Source organism: Euprymna scolopes, chromosome 5 (genome assembly GCF_053919585.1).
Source record: "Euprymna scolopes isolate OS-2025 chromosome 5, ASM5391958v1, whole genome shotgun sequence".
Taxonomy (NCBI): domain Eukaryota; kingdom Metazoa; phylum Mollusca; class Cephalopoda; order Sepiida; family Sepiolidae; genus Euprymna; species Euprymna scolopes.
The window spans coordinates 78,469,760-78,494,759 of NC_136486.1; the positions used below are offsets into that span (position 1 = coordinate 78,469,760).

At 33.2% G+C, this 25,000-nt stretch overlaps 1 protein-coding gene across 2 annotated transcripts in view; it reads left to right on the forward strand.

The window, feature by feature from the left end:
* LOC145276868 (sorting and assembly machinery component 50 homolog) overlaps positions 1-25,000 on the forward strand; it is a 394,045-nt gene that overhangs the window by 353,286 nt on the left and 15,759 nt on the right. For both annotated transcript variants that reach the window (XM_080128269.1, XM_080128270.1), the window contains exons 11-12: positions 15,080-15,221; positions 24,403-24,549. In XM_080128269.1, the coding sequence (XP_079984395.1) occupies positions 15,080-15,221; positions 24,403-24,549 (289 nt within the window). The remainder of the gene's footprint in view (positions 1-15,079; positions 15,222-24,402; positions 24,550-25,000) is intronic.

Below are 25,000 nucleotides of genomic sequence, written 5' to 3' on the forward strand. Positions count from 1 at the left end.
TGATTACATACTGTGTAGACGTGGTGATTTTGGAAATTTTTGCAAAGTTAGAGTAATGCGTGGTGCTGACTGTGGTACTGATCATTTAATGATCAGAGCTAAACTGAGAATTACAGTTCGCAAAAAAAGCCGTTTCAATGGTGTCAAAGTGCCTAAACGTATTGATGTTTCCAAATTGAAGGATCCAGTCGTACGAAGTTCAATTAAATCTGCTTTCAACCAGGTGGATTTCTCAGATTGTGACTGGGAGACAGTAAGAGATACAATATACCAAAAAGGTGTTGAAGTTCTTGGATTGAAGGTTCCCAGACATAGAGATTGGTTTGCTGATAATTTCAATCAAATTAAGCCTCAAATTGATAGAAAGCGGAAAGCTTATTTGAAACTTCTCAACTCTTCACCTCTGAACGAGCCAGCGCTCGCTGCCCACTTTTCTTCTGTTAAGAGTGAGGTTCAGTGTTGTGTGCGCCAAATAAAAAACAAATGGTGGTCTAACCTCTCCAGGGAGATACAGACTGCCTACGATCATAGAGATGTCAAGACATTCTACACTTTGCTTCATCAGGCTTATGGTCCGAAATCCTCTTCAACTACACCACTCCTGGCGAAGGACGGGAAAACCTTGCTGAAAACCTCAGATGAAATTAAGCATCGATGGCATGAACACTTTCATGATCTTTTTCATAACCCATCCAATGTTGATGTTGCTGCAATAGAAAGTATCCCTCAATGTTCCTTTTGTCCAGAACTTGATGTTGAACCGACTCTTGCGGAAACAGTTGACTGCATAAAACAGATAAACTCGAACAAAGCCCCTGGGCTGGATGGTATCCCTGTTGAGCTGCTGATACATGGTGGTGTCAATGTACATTGTGTGGTCCACTCTTTGATACTGTCAGTATGGCAGGGTGACCCGGTTGCCCAAGATTGGGTAGATGCCATCTTGGTTATGTTGTACAAAGGAAAGGGTATAAGATTTGATTGTGGAAATTATCGAGGTATCTCGCTGCTGAGTGCGGTTGGAAAGGTATTTGCACGGCTCTTGCTAAACCGATTTGAAAAGTATGTATGTCCTAATATCCTTCCGGAATCCCAATCTGGTTTTAGAGGTGGGCGAGGAACTGTGGATATAGTGTTTTCTGCTAGACAGCTCTTGGAAAAATGTATTGAACAGCGTATGCCTCTTTGCCAGGTGTTTGTGGACTTAACCAAGGCGTTTGACACAGTCAACCGTGAGGCTCTCTGGAAAGTGCTGGAAAAATTTGGCTGTACACCTGCTTTTAAAGACAAGTTCAAGCAACTTCATCATAGTATAAAAGGTCGCGTCAACTTCAATGGTCAGCTTTCGGAAGAATTCCCCATTGATAATGGTGTAAAGCAGGGTGATATAGCTGCACCAACATTGTTTTCGCTCTATTTGACTGCTGTGCTCTGGTATGGTTTCCACAATTGTGATATGGGTGTTTATATTAGATTCCGGACGACTGGAAAGGTGTTCAACCTCAGAAGATTCCAAGCCAAAACACTTGTTAGTGATGGACTTGTTAGGGAACTGTTGTATGCTGATGATGCTGACCTGGTAACACACTCCCCAGTAGATATGCAACTAGTGATGGATCTCTTTACAAATGCTTGTACCTGCTTCGGACTGACAGTTAGCATTAAGAAAACTAAAGTCATGTACACTCCCACTCCCAATGATCTGTATGTGGAACCTGATATCTTCGTCTGTGGAAAGCGCCTTGAAGTCGTAAAAAATTTTGTTTACCTTGGGAGTGCCTTATCAAATGATGGCACTCTTAATGCGGAAATAAGACAGAGAATCAGCAAGGCATCTAATGCTTTTGGAAGGCTACAAGATAGAGTCTGGTCTGACGGTGATCTGACTCTGACAACTAAAATTTCAGTATATCAAGCATGTGTAGTACCATCCCTACTCTACGCATCTGAAACTTGGACCTTGTACCGGACACATATAGAATTGCTCGAGAGGTTCCATCAGCACTGCCTTAGACACATTCTTGGTTTAAAGTGGTATAGCTTTGTCCCTGATACATATGTCTTAAAAAAGGCCAAAACAACCAGCATTGCTACCATTGTTATTAAGAACCAGTTGCGTTGGGCGGGTCATCTCATCCGGTTTGAAGACTATCGTCTCCCAAAACAATTGTTCTATGGTGATCTCTTTCTTGGAAAAAGACCCCAGCACAAGCCCAAAAACTGTTTTCATGATAGCATCAAAGAGAGTCTGGTGAACTTTCATATTCCTGTTGACAGTTGGGAGTCCCTAGCGTATGATCGCAAGCAGTGGAGGACACTGATATACAGGGGTGCAGAACACTATGAAGTAGCCAAAATAGACCGAGAGAAGCTTAAGAGAGCATGTAGGAAATGCCAAACCTTGCCGCCCAACCATGGAGATCTCTGGATCTGTAAGGTGTGTGATCGGGCTCTGTTGTCGAAGGCAGGTTTTTTTAATAACATGAAAGCCCACGATAATACAGGTTCCAATGCTGTTAGTCTCATACAAATCAGTGAGCGTTTTCAGTGTCATGTCTGCTTGAGGGTGTGCAAGTCGCTGGCAGGGCTAAAAACTCATATTCGGGCACATGGACTTTTAGTGACTGAGGGAGTGGCTCTCGTCTGACAAGACGTTGCAATCATCATGTATATGTATATATATATATATGTATATGTATATATATGCATATATATATATATATATGTATATGCATATATATATATGTATATATATGTATGTATATGTATATATGTGTATATGTATGTATATGTATATGTGTATATGTATGTATATGTATATATATGTATGTGTATATATGTATTTATATGTGTATATGTATGTATTCTCTACCCTTCAACCTCTCTCCCACAGAAGAGACGTTGTGAGCCTGTCCTTGTTTTATCGTTATTTCCATGGCAGGTGCTTGTCTGAATCCAATCTCTGGTCCCCCCTCGCCAATCTTTCACGAAAAACACCCGTCTAGCCGAATCCACTGTGAAGAATTTCCCCCACTCTTTATCTGTGCCTAAATCAAAACGTGGATTCCATGAACAAAGCTTCTTTCTTAGAACTGCACGCCTGTGGAACTCTGTTCCGTCTGCCTGCTTCCCACCGGACTACAACTTGGATGTCTTCAAGTCCAATGTTAACAAATTCCTAATGAACCGCCCCCTTAAGTAAACACTTCATCAAATCTCCACACTAACGTAATGTACTTGCAATAACCCTTATCCCTGAGTGGCTTCCGGGCCTAGATAAGTGGTGATCACTGTGTAAAAAAAGAAAAAAAAATATATATATATATCTATGTATATGTATATGTGTGTATATATATATATATATATATATATATATATATATATATATATATATATATGTATATGATATTTCAATAATAATCAATCTATGCTAATGTAGCCCTTTATGGCTTTTTCCTGTTTTACCTTTGATCCTCATTCCATAAAGGCAATATTATCTTTTAAAATATTATTCTCTGTATAATGTCTTTATCCCCCTCTTCTGATGAACAGCGTTTGGCTTCGAAATGCCATAGCCTAAAGAGGTTTCCCTATCCCTAAATATTGTATTCTATTTTGAACTGATAGCATAATAAAATTTAATTGTAAACTTTTTATCCCTTTGTTATCTAAACTTATTCTATAAAGCTGGTTGGGTTTATATGTGAGTATATTTATCATGCAAGTGAATGTTAAACATCGAAAATGATATACATGAAAAGTAATTATAAAATGCATGCTGAATCGATGTGGGAGGCTGGCATATGGATCTGCAAAATAGATTTTCACATAGGGTCAAGGAGTCGGAGTCGAGAGTCGGAGTTTAAGATATTAAAGGAGTCGGAGTCGACATCCTAGTAATTCTAGGAGTCGGAGTCGGACTTTTACCATCCGACTCCGCAACCCTGCTGATGTTGATTGAAGAATAACAGGTAACATTTGACTGAAATCTTCTGCAAGCAATATTACTGCATTCCCAAATGGTCTGACATTGCCACGCAAATCTTGCAAGGATCGACCAAGAGCCTCAAGTGATTTTTTGCATACCATTGTGCATTCATCCTAAACAATAAGTTTGCATTTTTGCAATATTTTTCCCCATATTGGATGTTTTGGAGATGACGAACATGAGATTTTTGAAAAATTGAATGTTTTAAAGTAGAATAAATAATTCTTCTACTTGGCAGCAAGGTCGCAGGTATTCTTCATGCAGCAAGGGCTAAGGCTATGTCATTTTGTTACCAAATGGCTGCCAAAATCAATTTAATTAGAAAGGTTTTACCAGTTACTTCTGGTGCTGTTCAAGGTAGCAGTAATTTCCAAATAACTTCTATTCTCACAGTCAGTAAATTAGGTGACTAAAATAGGATTTATCCATGTTTTGACAATGCCTTATTCACTGTAATTAATTTAGGAGACTAAAATAGGATGAGGGATTAGAGATGGACAGATAGAGAGGAAGATATATAGATAGAAAAGAGAAAGTGAGATGAAAATAGAGAAAGAGAAGGAGATAGAGAGATAAAGGGATTGATAGATAAAGAGAGAGGGGGAGAGTTAGAAACAGAGAGGGGTGAGACAGAGGAAAGGAGAGAGATAGAGGGAGTTAGAGAGAGAAAGGGGCTCAAAGAGAGATGGAGAGGGTGATATAGAGAGAAAGATAGATTGAGAGAGGGAAAGGGAGAGATGGATAGAGAGAGATATTAAGAGAGGAAGAGAGAAACAGGTGAACTACACTTCACCGTTTTTTCCTCGTTCAGTAGAGAAGAAATCTTTCGAGACTGAGGCAATTTTAATTTTTTGTTACTATTCAGAGTAACCCTTTTTTTTGAGGGGGGGGCTAGATTTTCCACGCATTAGAAACCGACCGGGTTATCTGTACTTTCACCTAACAAATTAATAAAAGAAAAAGATTTTGTAAAATTTGAATTTAACATGAAAATACTATTTTAAAAAATAGCACGATAACATAAGTGCATAAGTGCCACTTTATGTACTCCTTGGGCGTTGAGTTCCATGGCGACCAGCATAATTATTTAATGGTCGTTCCCTTAGACCCCCCCCCCAGTCAAGGCTAATGCATGCGCACGTAACATTTTTTTATTTATTGAGGTTGGCTTAGTAACTAAATGATTTATTGATAATTTCGTAACCCTTAAACGCATGCCGGAAGATTTAAATTGGTTCATTATTGTTGTAATGAAAAAAAAAAAAGTTTCATTCAACACAAAACCAAAAACACATATTAATGATAAATGATTCATTATTCTATTCATTGAAATTTAATAATTTTTAGATAAAAAAAGTTAAAAAAAAAGTTAGACAAGGCCAAACTATTTGCAAAGAACTTTGCAGCTAATTCTACCCTATGCGACGAAGGCCATCAACTCCCCATATTTCCTCCTATAACACAGAACAAGCTAGGTAACATACAAATATCCGTGCATGAGGTCGCCAAGCTAATAAAAAACCTAGATTCCAGTAAAGCAACTGGCCCTGATGGCATCCCAATTATAGTGTTAAAAAAGCTTCAACCAGAACTTGCTCCCATACTTACGAAACTATTTAAGCCCTGCCTTAAGGAGAAGTGCCTTCCGACCCCCTGGAAGACCTCATCAGTTTGCCCTGTATTTAAGAATTCAGGTGATAAGTCATCTCCCTCTCAGTACAGACCAATAAGTCTTCTCTGTGTTATGAGTAAGTTGCTGGAATCCATATTAAATAGAGAAATAGTCAACCACCTCAGCAGGAATAACCTTCTTAGTGACACACAATATGGTTTCCGCTCTGCAAGATCTACCGCAGATGTGCTGACGGTTATATCCCACAGGATTAGTGAATCTCTTGACAAAGGCTTCCTTTCTAGGGCAATTGCTCTTGACATATCAAAGGCCTTCGACAAAGTATGGCATAAGGGTCTACTTCACAAGATTTCCATCTACGGTATAACTGGAAATGTTTTCTCAATCATTAAATCATTTCTCTCCGATAGGCTCATAAGAGTAGTGGTAGATGGACAAAAATCGGAGGCCTGCAATATAAATGCTGGAGTCCCTCAGGGGTCAATCCTGGGCCCAACTCTCTTCCTGATCTACATCAATGACCTCCCTAAACACATACTTAAATCATTCGTTGACATCTATGCTGATGACACGACCATCTACGGCAACACATCAAAGGCTGTAAATGACGAAGTTCTCTCTGATTCTCTCTCCTCTGATCTCGAGCGCGTGGTTCAGTGGGGGAAGATGTGGCTAGTTACCTTTAATGCATCCAAAACCAAACTCCTATCCTTACATCATCAACGCTCTGATCCCCAGCTGGCATCAATTGTGATGGATGGCTCTTGTCTGGGTGAGGCCCCGTGTTTTGACAAGCTTCTGGGTTTGACCTTTACTCCTGATCTGAAATGGAACACGTACATCAAGTCTGTTGCCAAGGTCGCTGGAAAGATGGTGGGATCCTTCTACCGCTCCAGAAGATATCTCACTACTGATGCAATTCTCTATCTATATAAAAGCCAAGTACGGCCAAGGATGGAATACTGTTGCCATATCTGGGCAGGAGCTGCCAAAAACAGCCTATCATGCCTTGACAGAGTACAAAATAGACTTCGTGGTTTAGTGGGGGATGCCCTTTTCTCTACCCTGCAACCCCTCTCCCACAGAAGAGACGTTGCGAGCCTATCCTTGTTTTATCGTTATTTTCATGGCAGGTGCTCGTCTGAACTCCAATCCCTGGTCCCCCCTCGTCAATCTTTCACGAAAAACACCCGTCTAGCTGAATCCACTGTGAAAAATTTCCCCCACTCTATATCTTTGCCTAAATCAAAACGCGGATTTCATGAACAAAGCTTCTTTCTTAGAACTGCATGCCTGTGGAACTCTGTTCCGTCTGCCTGCTTCCCTCCGGACTACAACTTAGATGTCTTCAAGTTTCATGTTAACAAATTCCTAATGAACCGCCCCCTTAAGTAAACACTTCATCAAATCTCCTCACTAACGTAATGTACTTGCAATAACCCTTATCCCTGAGTGGCTTCCGGGCTTTGATAAGTGGTGATCACTGTGTAAAAAAAAAAAAAAAGAAAGAAAGAAAATAGTTGCTTATGTGCGCATGTAAAAATGTTTGTAAAAGTGAGAAATTATTTTAATCATTTAAAAAACTTGTCTTATTTTTTTGTTTTATTTTTAGATTAGGTCCACCCCAACATCCTCATCTTAAGAACAGCTTCCGGAATAAACACCACTTTTGGAGGGGGGGGGGCTATTTGCAAAATTTAACTGATATTTGCTGTCAGCATACCCACCCGAAAATACTATTAAAAAAAGGGGAGGGGTTCAGTGCCCGTTGCAGAGAAGTAGATTCATTTATAAATGAAAGTTGCGAAGAAGTAAATTTATTTATCAATAAAAGTCGTCATTTAAAAAAGAAAATTGTGGAGGTGGACCTAAATGTAAATATTTACCCAAAAAATTATCCCAAAGTTTATTACCAAAACGTTTTGTTTTCGCACTATTCAACAATTTGTTCATCCGCGCATGTAAATTAAAAAAATATTTGTAAAAGTGAGAAGTTATCAGTAAATGATTTAGTTTTTTTTTAATTTATTTATTTATTCATTTTTTTACATTAGGTCCACCTCCACAAATGTTAAGAACGGCTTTCAGGATAAACACCCTCAACCTCTCCATGTTAACAACGGATTTCGGAATAAACACTATGGGGGAGGGGGGTTGTCAACATACCCATCCGCAAATACTATTAAAAAAAAAAAAAAGTCATTTAAAAAGAAATTTAAAATCAAATGTTTGTAAAAGTAAGAAATTATTAATAAATGTTTAGTAACATTTTTTGGTGCTAATAGAGAGAGTGATCCGCGCTATTTTTTAAATCGTATTTCCACGTTTAATTAAAGTTTTTTTTTTTTATTCAATTGCAAGGTTGAAGTACAGAATAGGTACAAAACACCCTCCCCTCCCCATGTTAAGAATGGCTTTTTAAATAATAACGTTATTATTTCAACACGGATCACTCTCTGCATGAGTACCCATTTTTCTTTTAATATTCATAAAAAGTAAAACTTTTTTTCAAAATAAATAAATAAATGTTTGTAAATGTGACAAATAATCGTTTAGTTACGGCAATGTCAGTAAATAAAAGATGTTACGTGCGGGGTGGGGTGGGGTGGGGATTAAGGGAGCGACTATTATTTTTTTCTGCTGGTCGCCATGGAACTCAACGCCCAAGGAGTACCAAATTGTAATTTTTTTTTTGTCAAATAAATAAATTTCAAGCAATTTTTACAATAAATAATAGATAGCAACTTCGTTAATTTTACGACTCGCCCCAGCATATTATAAACACACTAACTTCCATATGTTAAAATGGCTTTCGGAATGAACACCCCCCAATCTTCCCATATTAAGAACGGCTTTCGAGGTTTATGGAAGGGCGTGTTTTGTTTTTTTTAACATGGGAAGGTTAGGGTGTTCATAATACGTTGAGGCATGTCGTAAAAATGTAACAGTTTAGAAAAAGTTAAAACAAACTTTTTTATGTAAACAAAAAAAGAAAAGAAACTAAACAATTAAAACGTAATGTTTCATGAGTGAAAAGCCTTAACATAAATAAAGGTATTTAAAATTTTAAAATTGGTAAGTACATAAATTAATTTAAATTTTTAAAATATGGGATTTTTTTTTTGTGCTAATGCAGAGAGTGATCCGCGCTATTTTTTAAATCGTATTTCCGCGTTTAATTAAAGTTTTATATGTTTTTATTCAATTGTAATGTTAAAGTACAGAATAGGTACAAAACATCCTCCCTTCCCCATGTTAAGAATGTCTTTTTTAATAATAACGTTATTATTTCAGCACGGATCACTGTCTGCATGAGTAACTTTTTTTTTTTACTTATCTTGTAATTCGAGAGTAGTTGAAACGGAAGTTACCAGAAATATTATTGGGCAGTCTCGCAGAAACGACTTCGAAAAATATTTATATTTTAATTAATATTTTTATAATTCGCAATGTAAAATTATTTTAATAACATGCAAACATTCATTGACTTTACAGATAGATTTTCTGAAAATTTCAATTAAATTGGTAACATAGAAATATGGTTTTATTCACTTTTAATGAACCAAAATTACATTTATATATATATAGATATGTGTGTGTGCGTATATGTATATGTGTGTGTATATGCATACATATGTGTGTGTATATATATGCATATATATATATATATGTGTGTGTGTGTATATATGCATATGTGTGTGTGTATATATATGCATATATGCACATATATATGTGTGTGTGTATATGCATATATATATATATGTATATATATATATATATATATATATATATATATATATATATATATACTAGCAAAAGTACCCATCGTTGACTGGGTTAAAAACAGCCTACAGAAAATGGACTCTGATTTATGAAAGTATGATAGGTTATGAAAAGGAAGGGTTGTAAAGAGATAGCTTCGAATTTGGGGGTATCGAATCAAAGCAAAATATGATGAAAGTAAAAATAAAATAGATAAACCCCATAATTTATTATACCATACCTGTTCACACTGAAACACTTATCACAATATTCTGTGGATCTATATTAAAAAAACCTTGTTAAACTTTGTGACATATTTCCATTCTATGGAGGTCAGACGCAAACAAACACCCCATAATTTTATTATACCATATTACTTCAAACTGAACCATAATTATCAAAGTATATGTACGCAGATAGATATGAAAAGTCTTTATTAATGTTTGTGCCTATTTCCATTATATGGAGGCCAAGCGCAATGCAGACCCCACAATTTTATTATACCATCCCTATTTAATTTCTCCAACTTCTTTTCTGTTTATGGATACATGGCATTTTTAAGGAATTGCAGCATATTTATGCACATTTACTGCAGATTATTTGGAAATCATGAACTTTGGGAGATTTTCAGTTGCATATTCTGACTCCTTGTACAAAAATACACTTATATGGTAAATTTCATTGCTTAGTCTTGTGTTTTAACAAAGATATAGCATTTTTACTGAAAAAGTAGTGTAAAAAATGTGATGAAACGCATATGGTTTTAAAGAGGGGAAAATATCCAAACGTGTGAGGCATAAAAATAGTCATAACTTCCTTAATTTTAACCAGATTTAAAAATTTTTAAAAGATTCTTTCTTAGCTCATCAAGCTCTTTCTATGTATACCAATATTGAAATATTTTAAATTATTTAAATTTTTTCATGTGTATGGACGGTCAGAGAGGCTCGATCTGATCAATCAGCTGAAGTATCACAAAAAAAAATTCTTCTAACGACTGAATTAGAAGACAGCAGCTCTAGGGTCAGTTGGTTTGAAGAAAAGGGTATATGACATGATACGCCTCTGACTGTTCTTACTATTTTCTAGTAAAACAAGAAGGAAGAACAAGTGCTCATGGACCCCTTTAGATATGAGTATATCGCCTCTGTATCTCTGAGAATGAATGAGTTTCCCATCTCATATTTCCCATTAAATTGGACTCTGCAGTGGATGGAGAGCAGGAACAATGAAATTTTGAAAAAAATATTCATGACAACAAAATCTACCGAAAGACCTCACACCAAGTCTGATTGAGAAAATGAAAATAGTGAAAACTTCCCAAGATTCATTATTCTAGGAGTAGACAACACCCTACTGACAAAACTGTCTACATACGAAGGGTAATTTCTACAAAATGATTATATGAAAGGCTTATTTGAAATAAAGAACGCTTCAGTTGTTCAATTGACAAAAATGAAACTAAAATCCTAAAGCTTAATTGACATAAAAAGAGTATTAAAAAGAATAGAAACATACTAACAACACCTACATCATAAACTGTAATGCACCAAAAGCCTCAAAACAGATAAAAATTGGCTATCCAATTAAAAAAAATAGAACTATTTATACCAAACCCCTTACGATGTCAGAAATTTGGACAGCATGAGGATGTATGTTACAACCAACCAGTGTGTGGCAGGTATGCTAAAAAAATCTCCGACCATAACACAAATGAATGCACAAACAGATGCAAATATGCAAACTGTGGAGATAATCACTTTACCTATGCAAGGATCTATGATAAATGGAAAAAAGAAAAGGAAATTATAACGGTAAAACAAAAAACCAAACATTTCATTCCTTGAAGCAAAATTGTAGATAGATATATGGGAGACAAAAGTAAAAATTTAAAAAAAAAAATCACAGAAAAAAATGATAAATATGACATACTCGTTGAAAAATGAATGAAACTGTGCCCAAATGATTAGCAAAAATTCATAATTGAAATAAAACCTACACTCACAGATTCCACAAATGTGAATACCTACTCTGAAATAAACCAAAACAAAGATGAAATAAATCAAAACAAAAGAAAACAAAAGCATTAAACCAAACAAAAATAGAACCTCTACAAATCCCTAGTACATCCAGAAACAAAGAATCACCAGTCCAAGAAATATTTATTAAAAGAAAAATGAAACAAAGCCCCCAACACATCATGATCACGAACTAAAACAAAAAAATAAGCAAGAAACTACAGAAACCATGGAAGTTGACAGTAACATCAACAATCCAAAACAAGAAAATGAAATATAAATCATGATTAATAAAATACTATAATGGAATGGGCCTAAAAATTTATATCACAGAAATAATACTCCTCATCAAAACGCTTTGTCCTGCAATAATTTGCCTACAAGAAACGCACTATGAAGAAAAGAGAATATAAAACATTACTCAATATACAACTACATAAACAAAACATCAAACTGGTGAATCATCATTATTCATAAATAAAAATATTCAACACAGCACAGTAAGCTTGAAAATAAACATTGAAGCCGTTGCAATATACAAAATATACAAAAACAGCAAAAACATGGAAAATTATCACAGTGTCAAAATAGAACACATGGAAAAGCATTATGTATCAAAAATAAATGAAAACATTAAAACCAAAAAACTTATGGAAGATGGTCAGGAAAATATTGAGGAAGAACAACAAGAACCCAATCAAACACTTAATATGCAACAACATGAAAACCAACCAACAACGAAAATATTGCAAGCAAACTAGCAGAACATTTTCAATAAATTTATCATCAAAAAAACAAAATAAAAAGTTTCAAGTTACAAAGAAAAGAAAAAAATTAAGTTCAAATAAAAAAATGAAGAAAAGTACAACCAACCATTCAATAGAACAGAACTATAAGAAGCATTACACAAATCTCATAATGCAGCAGTTGGTTCTAATGAAATCTATTATTAGTTTCTTAAAAAACTACCAAAACCACCTCTGGACTACCTACTACAAATATATAATGAAATATGGATAAATAACAGTATCCAACTATAAAGCAACTGGAAGCAGGCTATAGTGATCTCAATACCCAAACCAAGAAAAGATCATACAGATTAAACAAACTATCCACCCATTGTCCCCACTAGCTGTCTATGCAAAACATTTGAAAGAATGGTTAACGAAAGATTAACTCGGTTCTTAGAAAACAAAAACCTGATTACAGAACGTCATTCAGGTTTCAAGAAAAGAAGAAGCCTTATCAGCCTTATGGGAGGTATTTGCCAAGAAGGAACACCTAATAGTAATTTTTTTACTTCGAAAAAGCATATGACACTACTTTGAAGTAGCAACGGAGCAACGGCTATCAAAAGAAATCTGCACTTAAAGGCAGAATGCCAGAATTTATCAGCAATTTTTTAAATGATAGACTCTTTCAAGTACGGATGGACAAAATAATTTCAGTTCAAAAAGAACAAGTAATGGGTGTCCCATAAGGAAGCATCTTATCTGTCACTCTTTTCAACATAAAAACAAATAATAACATAAAAAAACATAGACCCAAGATTCGACTATGCTCTATACGTAGACAACCTACTTATAAACTATCGATCAAAATATATACCAACAGCCGAACACAAGCTCCAACACTGCCTAAATAAAATAAATAAATAAATGGGCCATATAAAATGGATTCAAATTTTCAGAAGAGAAAGCAAAATGCATACATTTCTGTAAACTAGAAAAATTCCATTACGACTCAATGTTGAAACGGGACAATAATAAGATCCCAGTCGTTGACCAACACAAATACTTGAGCATCATATACTATAGGAAATTGACATTCATACCACATATAAAATACTTATAAACAAAATATCACAAGACTATACAATTAATCAAAGTATTAGCACACACCAACTGTGGTACCAATAAAACTACATTATTAAAACTGTACTGATCTTTAGTTAGATCCAAACTTGACTACGAATGCTACATATATGGAGCAGCCAGAAAATCATATATGAACAAGGATTGAGATTGGCCTTGGATGATTTCAGAACCCCTCCTGTGGAAAGCCTTTATGTGGAAGCTAACTAACCACTAAAAAAAACGAAAACTAGCACTACATCATGTCCATTAAACTCTACATATCAATGTGTTTTCCATCCACAATATACACACCTCTTCAACAGAAAATAAGATATTATCAAATCCTACAGTTTCCGTATAAAGAACCTCCTCACAGAGATCCAAACAGACACAACAAAAATACATGAATCTATCAACTCGGAAACTCCACCTTGGATGGTTGAACATAATATTAAAATTGAGTAAATATTCTAAAACAAAAACGCATCCCTCAATCTTCCATGAAGAACTGCTTAATATCCAAAATAAATATAAATACTCACAAATCTATACAGATGGATCAAAGGATGGAGACAGGAAAGTATGTGTAGTCATCCATAAAAAAAGAAAATTAAAGAAAAGACTCCCAGATGCGGCTTCTGTGTTTAGTGCAAAGGTGTCTGCCATTGACTTGGTGCTAGATATAATAACTGATAACCATCAAAAATATCTCATCCTTACATATTCTCTATTGGTACTTATATCACGGAAAGAAAAAAATGACAAATCTGTTAAATAAAATAAACACCATAACAATGAAAAAATACATATTCTTATGCTGGATTGCAAGCCACATTGGCATCTACATGAACGAAAAAATAGATAGAGTAGCAAAAGAGTCATTTCCATACAATGGGAAAAATCCATCAGGGCTAACAACTGTAGTTTAATTTGTTTTCAGGGAGGGGTCCTTTACTAAACCTTTTTTGGCTTTGTGTTATACTTCCAAGGATAATGCTGATACATGGGTCCTGCTAGTTTACAATATTTCCATATTGGCTCTGCTTAAAATGTTCATATAGTGTTGATATTTAAAATATTTCTATATTGTCTACAATACTATGTTACTCTATATTGTCTTCAATAAAAAATATTTTTATTTTGTATACATTTAAAATATTTCTCTATTGGCCATGTTTAAAATGTTTTAAAAACAAATTCTTATCCTCCTACCAGAAATTGATGTAAACTTTTTCCAGTTTCACACTAAGTTTTGAAATATCTTGTCTACATTGGTGAAACCCTGAAAAAATTGCTGAAAAATTTTAACATGTTTTCTTAGTTTGTTAATATCAGTTGTAAAATGATGACCTGTTTATCTTATTTCTAACCTGATTTTGTTTAAAGAAAGAAATGTGATACAGAATAGAGCACATCCTTTAAACAATTTTCTTTGTTTATTTACAAACATAAACATGATGAGTGTAGAAGCCTTACCTAGCTTTAGCAGTATTCTCAAAAAGAAAGCTTGACTCTTTTTTTCTCTGCACCTAACCAATTACCTTTTTTTGTTTCTTTATTTTTGTTGTTTTTTTTTAAACTGAAAAATAAATCTGACATAAATGACTGAAGTGATATTTTACTAAGCAAAGTATTGTTCATTATTTTATACAAAATTTATGATTTACTATTTTACACTAATGATTCATTCAAGTATGTATTGTATTTTCAAATTCAGTCTTCTATTTGGAACATTTTAACTTCTAAAATGTTTATTTTTTATAATTTTTGTATTTCCTGTAAAACTTTCTAAGTTCATATGATTTTTTTTTATTTTATATAGAGTTTTCAGTTATCTTTAGCTGGTGGCATCATGAAACCACTTGCAACAAATAGTGATCTCAAAATAAATGATCGATTTTTTCTTGGTGGACCATTAACATTACGAGGATTTAATTTGAAAGGTGTTGGCCCTCATAGTGATGGTAAGTTGAAGAAATCTTTATCTTTTTTATCATCTTCTTAAATTTCAGATTAACCAAAGAGAGGGAAAAAAATCAATGTAGAAATTTGTGTCTCATTGTTTTGACTTCATTATTTTTTTTTTTTAATTTCGTTTGAAAATAATTTTAAACTATGATTTTCGTCATTGTACAAACTATATAACTACTGAGATAATTCATTTGTGAAAATTAACATTTACTGCTCTGTACAGGGATTGAACTTCTTTCTGTCCTATTTATGATTCAGTGGGCAGATAGAAAATTATATTTTATCATTATGATTATTGTGTGTGCATATATATATATATATATATATATATATATATATATATATATATTGATATGTAGTTTGCTTGAAGCATTGTGTGGGATAGGTATGTAGTAGAGAATTAGAAGGCTATCACAATGCGAGGAATGAGATATCGTTGTTGTTGTTGTTGGAAGAAGACAAAATAAAGTAGCGATTTACAAATCAATAAGTACATACATATATGTTTATATATACATATATTTATTCAGTTGTATTAAATACAAATGTCTTACTTGTTATGTCTGCGACAATATCCAGTATGGATCCATTATGGATATTTAACGTCAAGGGTGTGAATTCCATATAGAAACATTGATTTAATTTGAATAAAATAAAATATGCATCAAGTGCGCTTGAAAGCCAAATCACAATATAATTGTAGGAAAATAAACAAATATAGCTCCGAAATATAAATGGTTTATCATTTTCAAACAAGTAAAATATTTGTTTATTTTCCTACTATTACGTTGTGATTTGGCTTTCAAGTGCACTTGATGTATATTTTATTTTATTTTATTCAAGGGTAATTATTTTATTTTATTCAAGGGTAATTCCATCTCAAATCATCCAGACCATGACACCCTTACCTCTCAGATTTTTTCCAAACTTTCACCATACGTTGGTATCATAAAAACTAGGGAATCCTAAAAGTTTGAACTTTTAACTCCAAGTGGTTCCAGAAATATCGCAATTTTGGTATTTTATGTATATCACGTCGAGGCGCAAATTCGCGAAATTATGAAATTATGTTTTTGGGGATAAATCAATTTCTAGACTAGGTAGAACCTTGCAAATTTGCATAGACAAAGTTTTCTACACAAGGAATCCAAAAATCATGTTTAAACCATCTGAAAATGAACTATTTCTGAGTTATTGAACTTTTAAGCCAAAATTTGGGTATTGGTCTAAGGCGACCCTAAAAAACATGTGGCACTATTGGAAATTGAATTTTTTTGTTCCTATACATTCTTGATTGTCTGAACTTAAATTCCTCCAAAAAAGGTGTTTGGTTCTTTCCTCGTTAGCTCACAATCAAACCTCAAAGATGGGCAGTTTTACGGGCCTCACTTCCAGACAGAGCAGTGTACAAGAAGTCACTTGACTTCACCATAAACAGAAAATCCTGAATTTTATTTTGACTTCAATCGAAGAAAATTTTTCATATAGATTTTGGATTTCTGTAAAAGATGGAAATTCCCATAGTCAACCAGAACTTATGCATTTTGGGACGAGTCAAATTTTTAATTTTGTAAAGCCTCTTTATCTGGCCCAAAATATACCCCTATTTTCTGAGATGCAACCATAAATCATACTCTACATGAATCCTCGATGTAACTTTCACAGTACCAGGATACCAGGAATCCTGATAAGCAACAACTATATATTCACCAGTTGATGGTAATTTTTGTCATTTCTATTCTGTTGTTTTACTAAAAATTCAATTATGTAAACGAAGAAATAAAATGGTAATTTTTTACCTTGTTTCCAACTTAACATTTTAAATGATTACTTTTAATGGTTTTAGGGTATGCTGAAAACGAATATCGTATTTAAATTTTCTGCAAATAAGTTGTTTTCCGGATATTAAGCAATGTCATTTCTTATGTTATCGCTGGTATGCGCACAAGCGCAACCCAGAGAAACTATGCGCAAACATGTGTACCAAGATGGTCATCAGCAGTAACTAAAGAAATGACATTGCTTATATACAGAAAGCTACGTATTTGCGGAAAATTTAAATGCGATATTCGTTTTCAGCATACCCAAAAACCTTAAGAGGTAGTCATTTTAAAGAAAAATGTTAAGGTGAAAACAAAATAAAAATTTACAAAATGCATCACTATGAAATTCTTTATCGAAACGCCTAATTATTATTATTATTTAGATATCCTCAGTATCCTCTTATGGAAAATATCTTTTCTAGATAAAAAAAAAGTAATGTCTGTTTGTTTTTTTTTAATTTTCAAGGAGCAAATGGTCTTGCCAATGAGTTAAAAATAATTTCAAGTTTCACGATATATTTTATTTGATTGTTATGTTATAGTACAGAATTGTTAACAAAACACCCTTCCTTCCCCATGTTAAGAATGGGTTTCTAAATAATAAGGTTATTATTTCAGCATGGTAGCATAAGTGCACAAGTACCTTTTATTTGTTATATATTTGTTTTTTGTTTTCTTTTTTGACCACTAAAACAAAATTCTACCTTAAGTACAAATAAGAAGTTATAAATACAATGATAACAGAAACGCATGTACTTAGTACATTTTGTTGTTTTTTAATGCATTATACATTGTACTAAAAGCGTTAAAAACAACAAAATAGTATTGTTTGGAAATCAAATTTGAAAAACTTGAAAATATTTTTTTTAAATTGACATAAAAAAATGAAACTGATTTTTCTGCTTTTTATTATTATTTTTTATTTTTAATTTTAAGAGAATACAAACGAAACTCGCTAATGTGCTGACTTTAGTCAGCTGAGCACTGGTCAGCACATTAGCTCATAACGGGCCGTTTTCCCCATTAAGCAGATTTTAATTTCTATAAAAGATAGCATTTTAAAGAAATTTCCACACAATGAATAATTGTCAAATATTTACATGTTATACATGAAAATAATTCTGAAACTATTATCTATATGAAAATGGATGATATATACCGATTTATCATATCAATTTTGAAATATTCTTTGTCAACTTTGCTCGGTCATAAAAACAAATCAAAGTTTAGTAGAGATGGTCTTCTATGCTTATATAGCCTGTAAAATTTCAGCCATATCCAATTAAATTTGACCCCACGCATGTGTATCCAAACGTAACGTATAAAATGTAAACATTGAAAAAACAGTTTCCGTTTTTGTTGTCGTCATTTTTTTACTGTTTTTTCATTTTTAACTTGGAGCATAAAAACATTGAAGCATATAAGAAAAGTAAATTAACCTCATTGGAATGCTTATTCTATTCTCTTTCCATCAATGTAATTCCTTAAAAAGTTGACCCACAAATAAAAAACATATGACTTGTTGAAGCACATTAAGTATATAATATTGGCGTTGTCCACGAAAATACAGCATACACTTGTAATGCTTGTAACACTTGCAATAATAGTGGTCTATAAACAACTATCCTGTCATCATAACTAATTATTGCCGTTTCTGAATTATTTGTCCACAAAATAAAATATATTCTTAAACAGAACTGCTTGTTATATTAAACTCAAAACAATTATTGAATTACAAAAAGCAATATCAAATCACAGTTAATTAATTAAGCTTCAACACAATAATATGCAAATTAGTTAACTTTACTACTGTTCATATAGATCACATCTACATAAACATTATATTCAGTAAATGTGAAACAAAGATGTTTTTTCTTAACCTTTTCTTTTTAGCCAGGTATTTTTGGATGAACTTTTAGAACATTAATTGAATACCTGACACTGAATAATTTTATCATTGACAAACAATTTATTGATAAATTTCGATCTTCTTATGGAAAATATCTTTTCTGGATAAAAAAAAACTGTTTTTTTTTTTTTAAACTTCAAGGAGCAAACATTTCTTTGTAAATGAATTTTAATTAATTACTAGCAAGGCCACCTGGCGTTGGTTGGGACCATTTATATATAATGAGAAAAATTTTGAACGTACTTGTTATTCTTAGGATAGAGGAATTTTTTATGTCTCTGTATCATTTGCCATCTTGAGCTTTTGCTCAATATTTTACCTACGATGAGTATTATAGGATGAGTATTATAGGATGAAATAATTGTACCTTTCCTAGGACAGAAAATTTACAGCACGTATATGGAAAAAAATTTCCTTATCTAGGGTGAGTAATGTGCAACACATATTTAAAATAATTTTCGGTTCTGTTAAATTTTCTGTATGCCACAGGTAAGAGTGCTATAGTGAAGAAGCTCCTTATTTCTTATTTAAATGTCATACTACTCAAATATATTACATGATTTTCGGTTTTGATAACTTATGTATGTAACAGGTAAGATGTTCTTTGTTTTTCATATGGATACTTGTTGTATATTTATCTAATAAGGGGGAACGTCGTGTGATCGTCTAGTGGTTCAGTCTATTTGTTTATATGCAGAAGGAGGGAAGTGAATCTCTGACGTGTACCACGCAAGCCAGAGATTCACTTCCCTCCTTCTGTGGTCGACATCTGGAAGGTGAATAAAAAACTATAAAACCAATTCATCGTTTGGAGTGAATAAATCTTTGTCCCAAAACAGGTACCAGTCTCCCTCGAAGACATGAGATGATTCTAGGTGGACCAACATCCACAACGCATGAAGGTACGTCTAAAATACATGTACCACACACACACATACACACAACGGCATATGAACAAATAGACTGGACCACTAGATGATCACACGACGTTCCCCCTTATTAGATAAATATACAACAAGTATCCATATGAAAAACAAAGAACATCTTAACTGTGACATACATTTATTAGATAAATATACAACAAATACAATTTTGATGCTGGTGGACCAGTCCACCCATACAAGGGTGGGTGTGGAAAAAAAATCGAACCTGGAGGTTACCATGGGGGGGGGGGAATATATAGACACGATGAAAAAAAAAAATATTGTACACTACACAACGGAAAAAAAAAGAAAGGAATGAATCTGAAGAAAAATAGGTACATTAAAATTATATTAGATCAATAAAGATAAAAGATAAAGAAAATTTTTTAAAAATTTAAAAAATCGAACCTGTAGGTTACCATAGTGAAAAAAAAAATATAGACACAACGAAAAAAAAAATATTGTACACTACACAATGGAAAAAAAAAAGAAAGAAAGGAATGAATCTGAAGAAAAATAGGTACATTAAAATTATATTAGATCAATATACAACACAAGTACCTTATTTCCTGAGTAGAATACTGTACAAGTACACCTTTTTGCTAATTTTAAAATGAAAGAATTCGATATTTTTACAAAAATTTCTGTTGTGCTGAATTTTCTGTGCATCTAGAGTAAAAATTTGTTGTTGTTTTTTTCATCTAGTGAAGAAGCACCTTATTTCTCATTTAAGTCATACTAGCCAAATATATAACGTGATTTTCGGTTTTAATAACTTTTATGCATGTCATAGGTAGGATTTTCTTTTTTTTTTCATATGAGTACTATACTCCACAAGTACCTTATTTCTTGGGTAGGATAATGTACAAGTATGTAATTTCTAAGATATAGATGAAACTACTCGATAATTTTATATAATTTTCTGTTGTGCTAACTTTTCCGTGTGTCACAGGTGAGAGTTTGTATGTCACAGGTGAGAGCTATAGTAAAGAAGCACCTTGTTTTTATATAAATAGATGTCATACTATGAATATATTACATGACTTTCGGTTTTGATTACTTTTATGTACATCACGAGTAAGATTTCCTTTGTTTTTCATATGGGTACTATACTGTACAAGTACCTTATTTCTTGGGTATGATACTGTACAAGTACCGTTTTTTTAATTTAAAAATGAATGAACTCAATGCTTTTATGAAATTTTCTGTTGCGCTAAATTTTCTGTACGTCAGGAGTAAGAATTTGTTTTTTCATCTGGGTGCTATAGTGAAGAAGCACATTATTTTTCATATGTAAGTCCTATTACTCAAATATTTAATGTGATTTACGGTTTTAATAACTTATGTACGTCACAAGTAAGATATTCTTCATTTTTTTTTCATGTGAGTACTATACTGCACAAGTACCTTATTTCTTGGGTAGCATATTGTGTATTTTATTTCTAATATAAAGATGAAACTATTCAATGATTTTACATAAGTTTTTCATATGAGTACTATACTGTACAAGTACCTTATTACTTGGATAGAATTTCTTGTACACAACAAAGTAAGTGATCATTGTATGTGATTTTTGGAATATGACATCTATAGAATTATACAAACATATACATATAATTCATAATGATCTGGCCTTGTCGGTGGGGCATTAGAATACACCGACTGCCCCCCTGCAGAGAGTAAAAGTCCCTCAATGGGGCCACCTGTTGGCCGTGGGTGGCAACCCGTGACACTTTGGAACAGAATCCTGGTGATTGAAGGTCTTTGAGGATGAATTCATGAACCTCCCCATCCTAACACATCACTTTGGCCCTTACCTCGGTTAGACCGGCGGTCGGAGGGGCCCGATCTGATCAATCAGCTAGTCAGGCTAGCCGATAGTAGTATCAATGGTATAGACTAAACTGAGAATTTTAAAATTAGTAAAAGAACTCCTCTCCAACAAAACTATAGGAACTAACAAAACTTCACCCCCAAAGTAGACGTTTGAAAGCGCTGGCCGAGGGTCAATCAGTAAGTGTAGAACCCAAATCCGACATGGCTGCAAACACAACTTTTTTCACTCTAGATTTGAGTAGTGAAATTTGGGTATTGACAGATGCTTGGTATTTCTTACTTGACTGAGTATATCAAGGCGAATGGGTTTCCCGCTTGACAAGTCTCAATATCGAGCTCCGAGGTGAGTAGGGAATACAGGCAACGAAACTCTTATCCATATTTATGTCAAAACAACAAAAAAACCCAAACGCTCCTTATCGAACTCAGAAAGTGAGGAAAATTCAGATTTCCCCAACTACTATGTATTAGAATCACTGGATGAAACTCTGATGTCAAAATTGTCCCCTTTTCTCATCAAAAAAGTGCTAACTAGGAAAATAAACCCAAAAATGATTAAAAAACAAAAAACAAAAGACGGTAACCTATTAATCGAGATTGAGACAATAAGCTAAAGTCTAAACTTAGAAAATATGAAAACTTTCCATAACATTAAAGTCACTCCACACAATAGACTAAATCAATCCAAAGAAGTTATTCGAAGCCGGGCACTATCACTTGCTTCACCAGAAGAAATCCAGAACGAACTGAGCAAACAAGGAGTCATTAACTATAAAAGAATCTATATAAAGAAAAATTCAGGAAAAATACCAACCCATACTTATATTATTACATTTAATACTCCAAAAATTCCACCTAAAATTAAAATTGGTTACACCATAGGACCAGTTGAAATATACATCCCAGATCCTCTGATATGTTTCAACTGTTAAAAATTCGGTCACCATAGAGATGCCTGCAGAGGTCATCCCATGTGCAGTAAATGTGGCTCTAAAGAAATAAGTCACAATGAACAAGAATGTTGCGAGTCCAAATGTATAAACCCTATTCAAAAAACTGTGAACTATGGAAAACTGAAAAAGAAATCTTAGCCACAAAGCAAAAACGAAAAATATCTTACTTAGAAGCAAAGATGATAGTCATAAGAAATAAAACGCGAAAATAACAAAAAAAAAACAAATCCCAGCAACTAGCCTGATAAATACAACAAACTTACTGAAAAACTGGTACATCTAAACCCAAAGGAATTGCTTAACTTCAAAAAAAATACTAAAAATACAACACTTTCAAAAACTAGAAAAATTAAAACTAGAAACTAGAAAAGAACCCAATAAAGTATTTGTCTCTTCCCAAACCCAAACTTCCCTTCTTAAAGGCCAATGTTCCTAAGAACAAATTTTCTTAAAACCAAATAATAAACCAGCAAAACAAAAAATAGAAATACTCCCAAAAAATTTAACAGAATCTGATGAAATGGAGACTGAATATCCAAGTCAATAAGCAGAAACCCCAAAACAAGAATCTTCCTTCCCAAAAAACAAACCAAAACCAAACTACACGAAAAACCAAAACTACAAATAAACCTACAAATTCCCCAGTAGCCTTAAGACATTGGAGATCAAGAACTCTGAGAAGCAGAATACCAACAATAAGGAGAGTCCTTCAATTCCCCACAAGAGTTCTAATATAAAAACAGATAACAGCAAGCAAAAAAATAAAGACTCCAAAAACATCCGAACAGACAAGAGCAATAAATGGGAAAAATTCCTCAAAGAAAACCAGCCCCACAAAAACCAAACCACGATCTCTCTCAACGTCTAAAACCAGAGATAAATCAAACATAAAAGCTAACAAACCAATTGAACACAAAGAACCAGAAGCCATGGAAACAAACCGAATCTACCAATGATAAAAAGCTCACAAATACACAAACGCACATGAAACAGTCAAATGATTCAAATACAAGAACTACAGACCTACAGACATACCCATCTAATTGAACATCATATTCAACAATGCATTGACAAAATAAAAAAATAATAACTAAGAATGGCTTTAAATTTTCCGTTAACAAAACAAAATGTATGCACTTTTGTCAACTAAGAAAACTGCACCCAGATCCTCTTTTAAAACTAGATGATACTCTGATTCCTGTTGTAAATGGGTTCTTCAATTTTCTCAATTTGTTAATATAAAATTCAACATATTTAAGATGCTATATAGTTAGGCATATTTCCTTAAATAAGAAGTGCATTTTATATCTATTTATATTATTATATTGATCATATTATACAAACTTCTAACACTCATCAAAGTCAAACTGACAAAAGTCACTTTGACCTTTGGAAAATTCATATTTAATTTAATAAAAACAGAAATTTTCCAAAGGTCATAGTGACTTTTGTCATTTATTTGTTTTCAAGCACAAAATCTATTTGAGATTTAAAGAAACATCAACAATACTTTTTACATCAGTGATCTGTTTAATATTGGACGCATTATAAAAATTTTTGTTAAATATTTTATCTTTGTTATTGTTTCATATTATTTTGCGAATTATTTTTTCAAGTCTCCATTTTTTAAAATTAAATCTTCGCCTTCTTACTGAAAACATTTAAGAAATTCTTTGCAAATGCTGAATTCATTTGAGACCTAATTTTCTTTAATTTTTTATCAATTTCAGGAAATGCACTTGGTGCTGACACTTATTGGTTATCTGCTGTACACTTATATACACCATTACCATTTCGTCCCGGTAAAGGAGGATTTGGCGAACTATTCCGGACACATTTTTTTGCCAATGCTGGAAATCTTGCAAACTTAAAACTAAGTTAGTTTTTACATTTAATTTTATAGGAATAATTTTTACATTTCATTTTATAGGAAAAATTTTTACATTTCATTTTATAGGAAAAAAAATGCTTACAAATTTCACAAAAAGTAATTCTATTCTCACACACAGGAATATTCTTAAACACACACACACACACACACACACACATATATATATATATATATATATATATATGCACACAAACACACACACACATATATATATGTATATACTAGCAGTTCAGCCCTGCTTTACTTGTACTGTTCATAACTTGCCTTATGTGTGAATACACTTTATGTAAGATTTCAAATGTTTAGACCAAAATTTGTCTGAGTAATTTTGTAGAGACCACAGAGGTCAATTTTTTGTTTTGTGGGTCTCCAGCAGGGGCAGTATTAAGCTACAGTTGCACAACTAATCTAGAAAATAAAATTAAAAAACACAACAA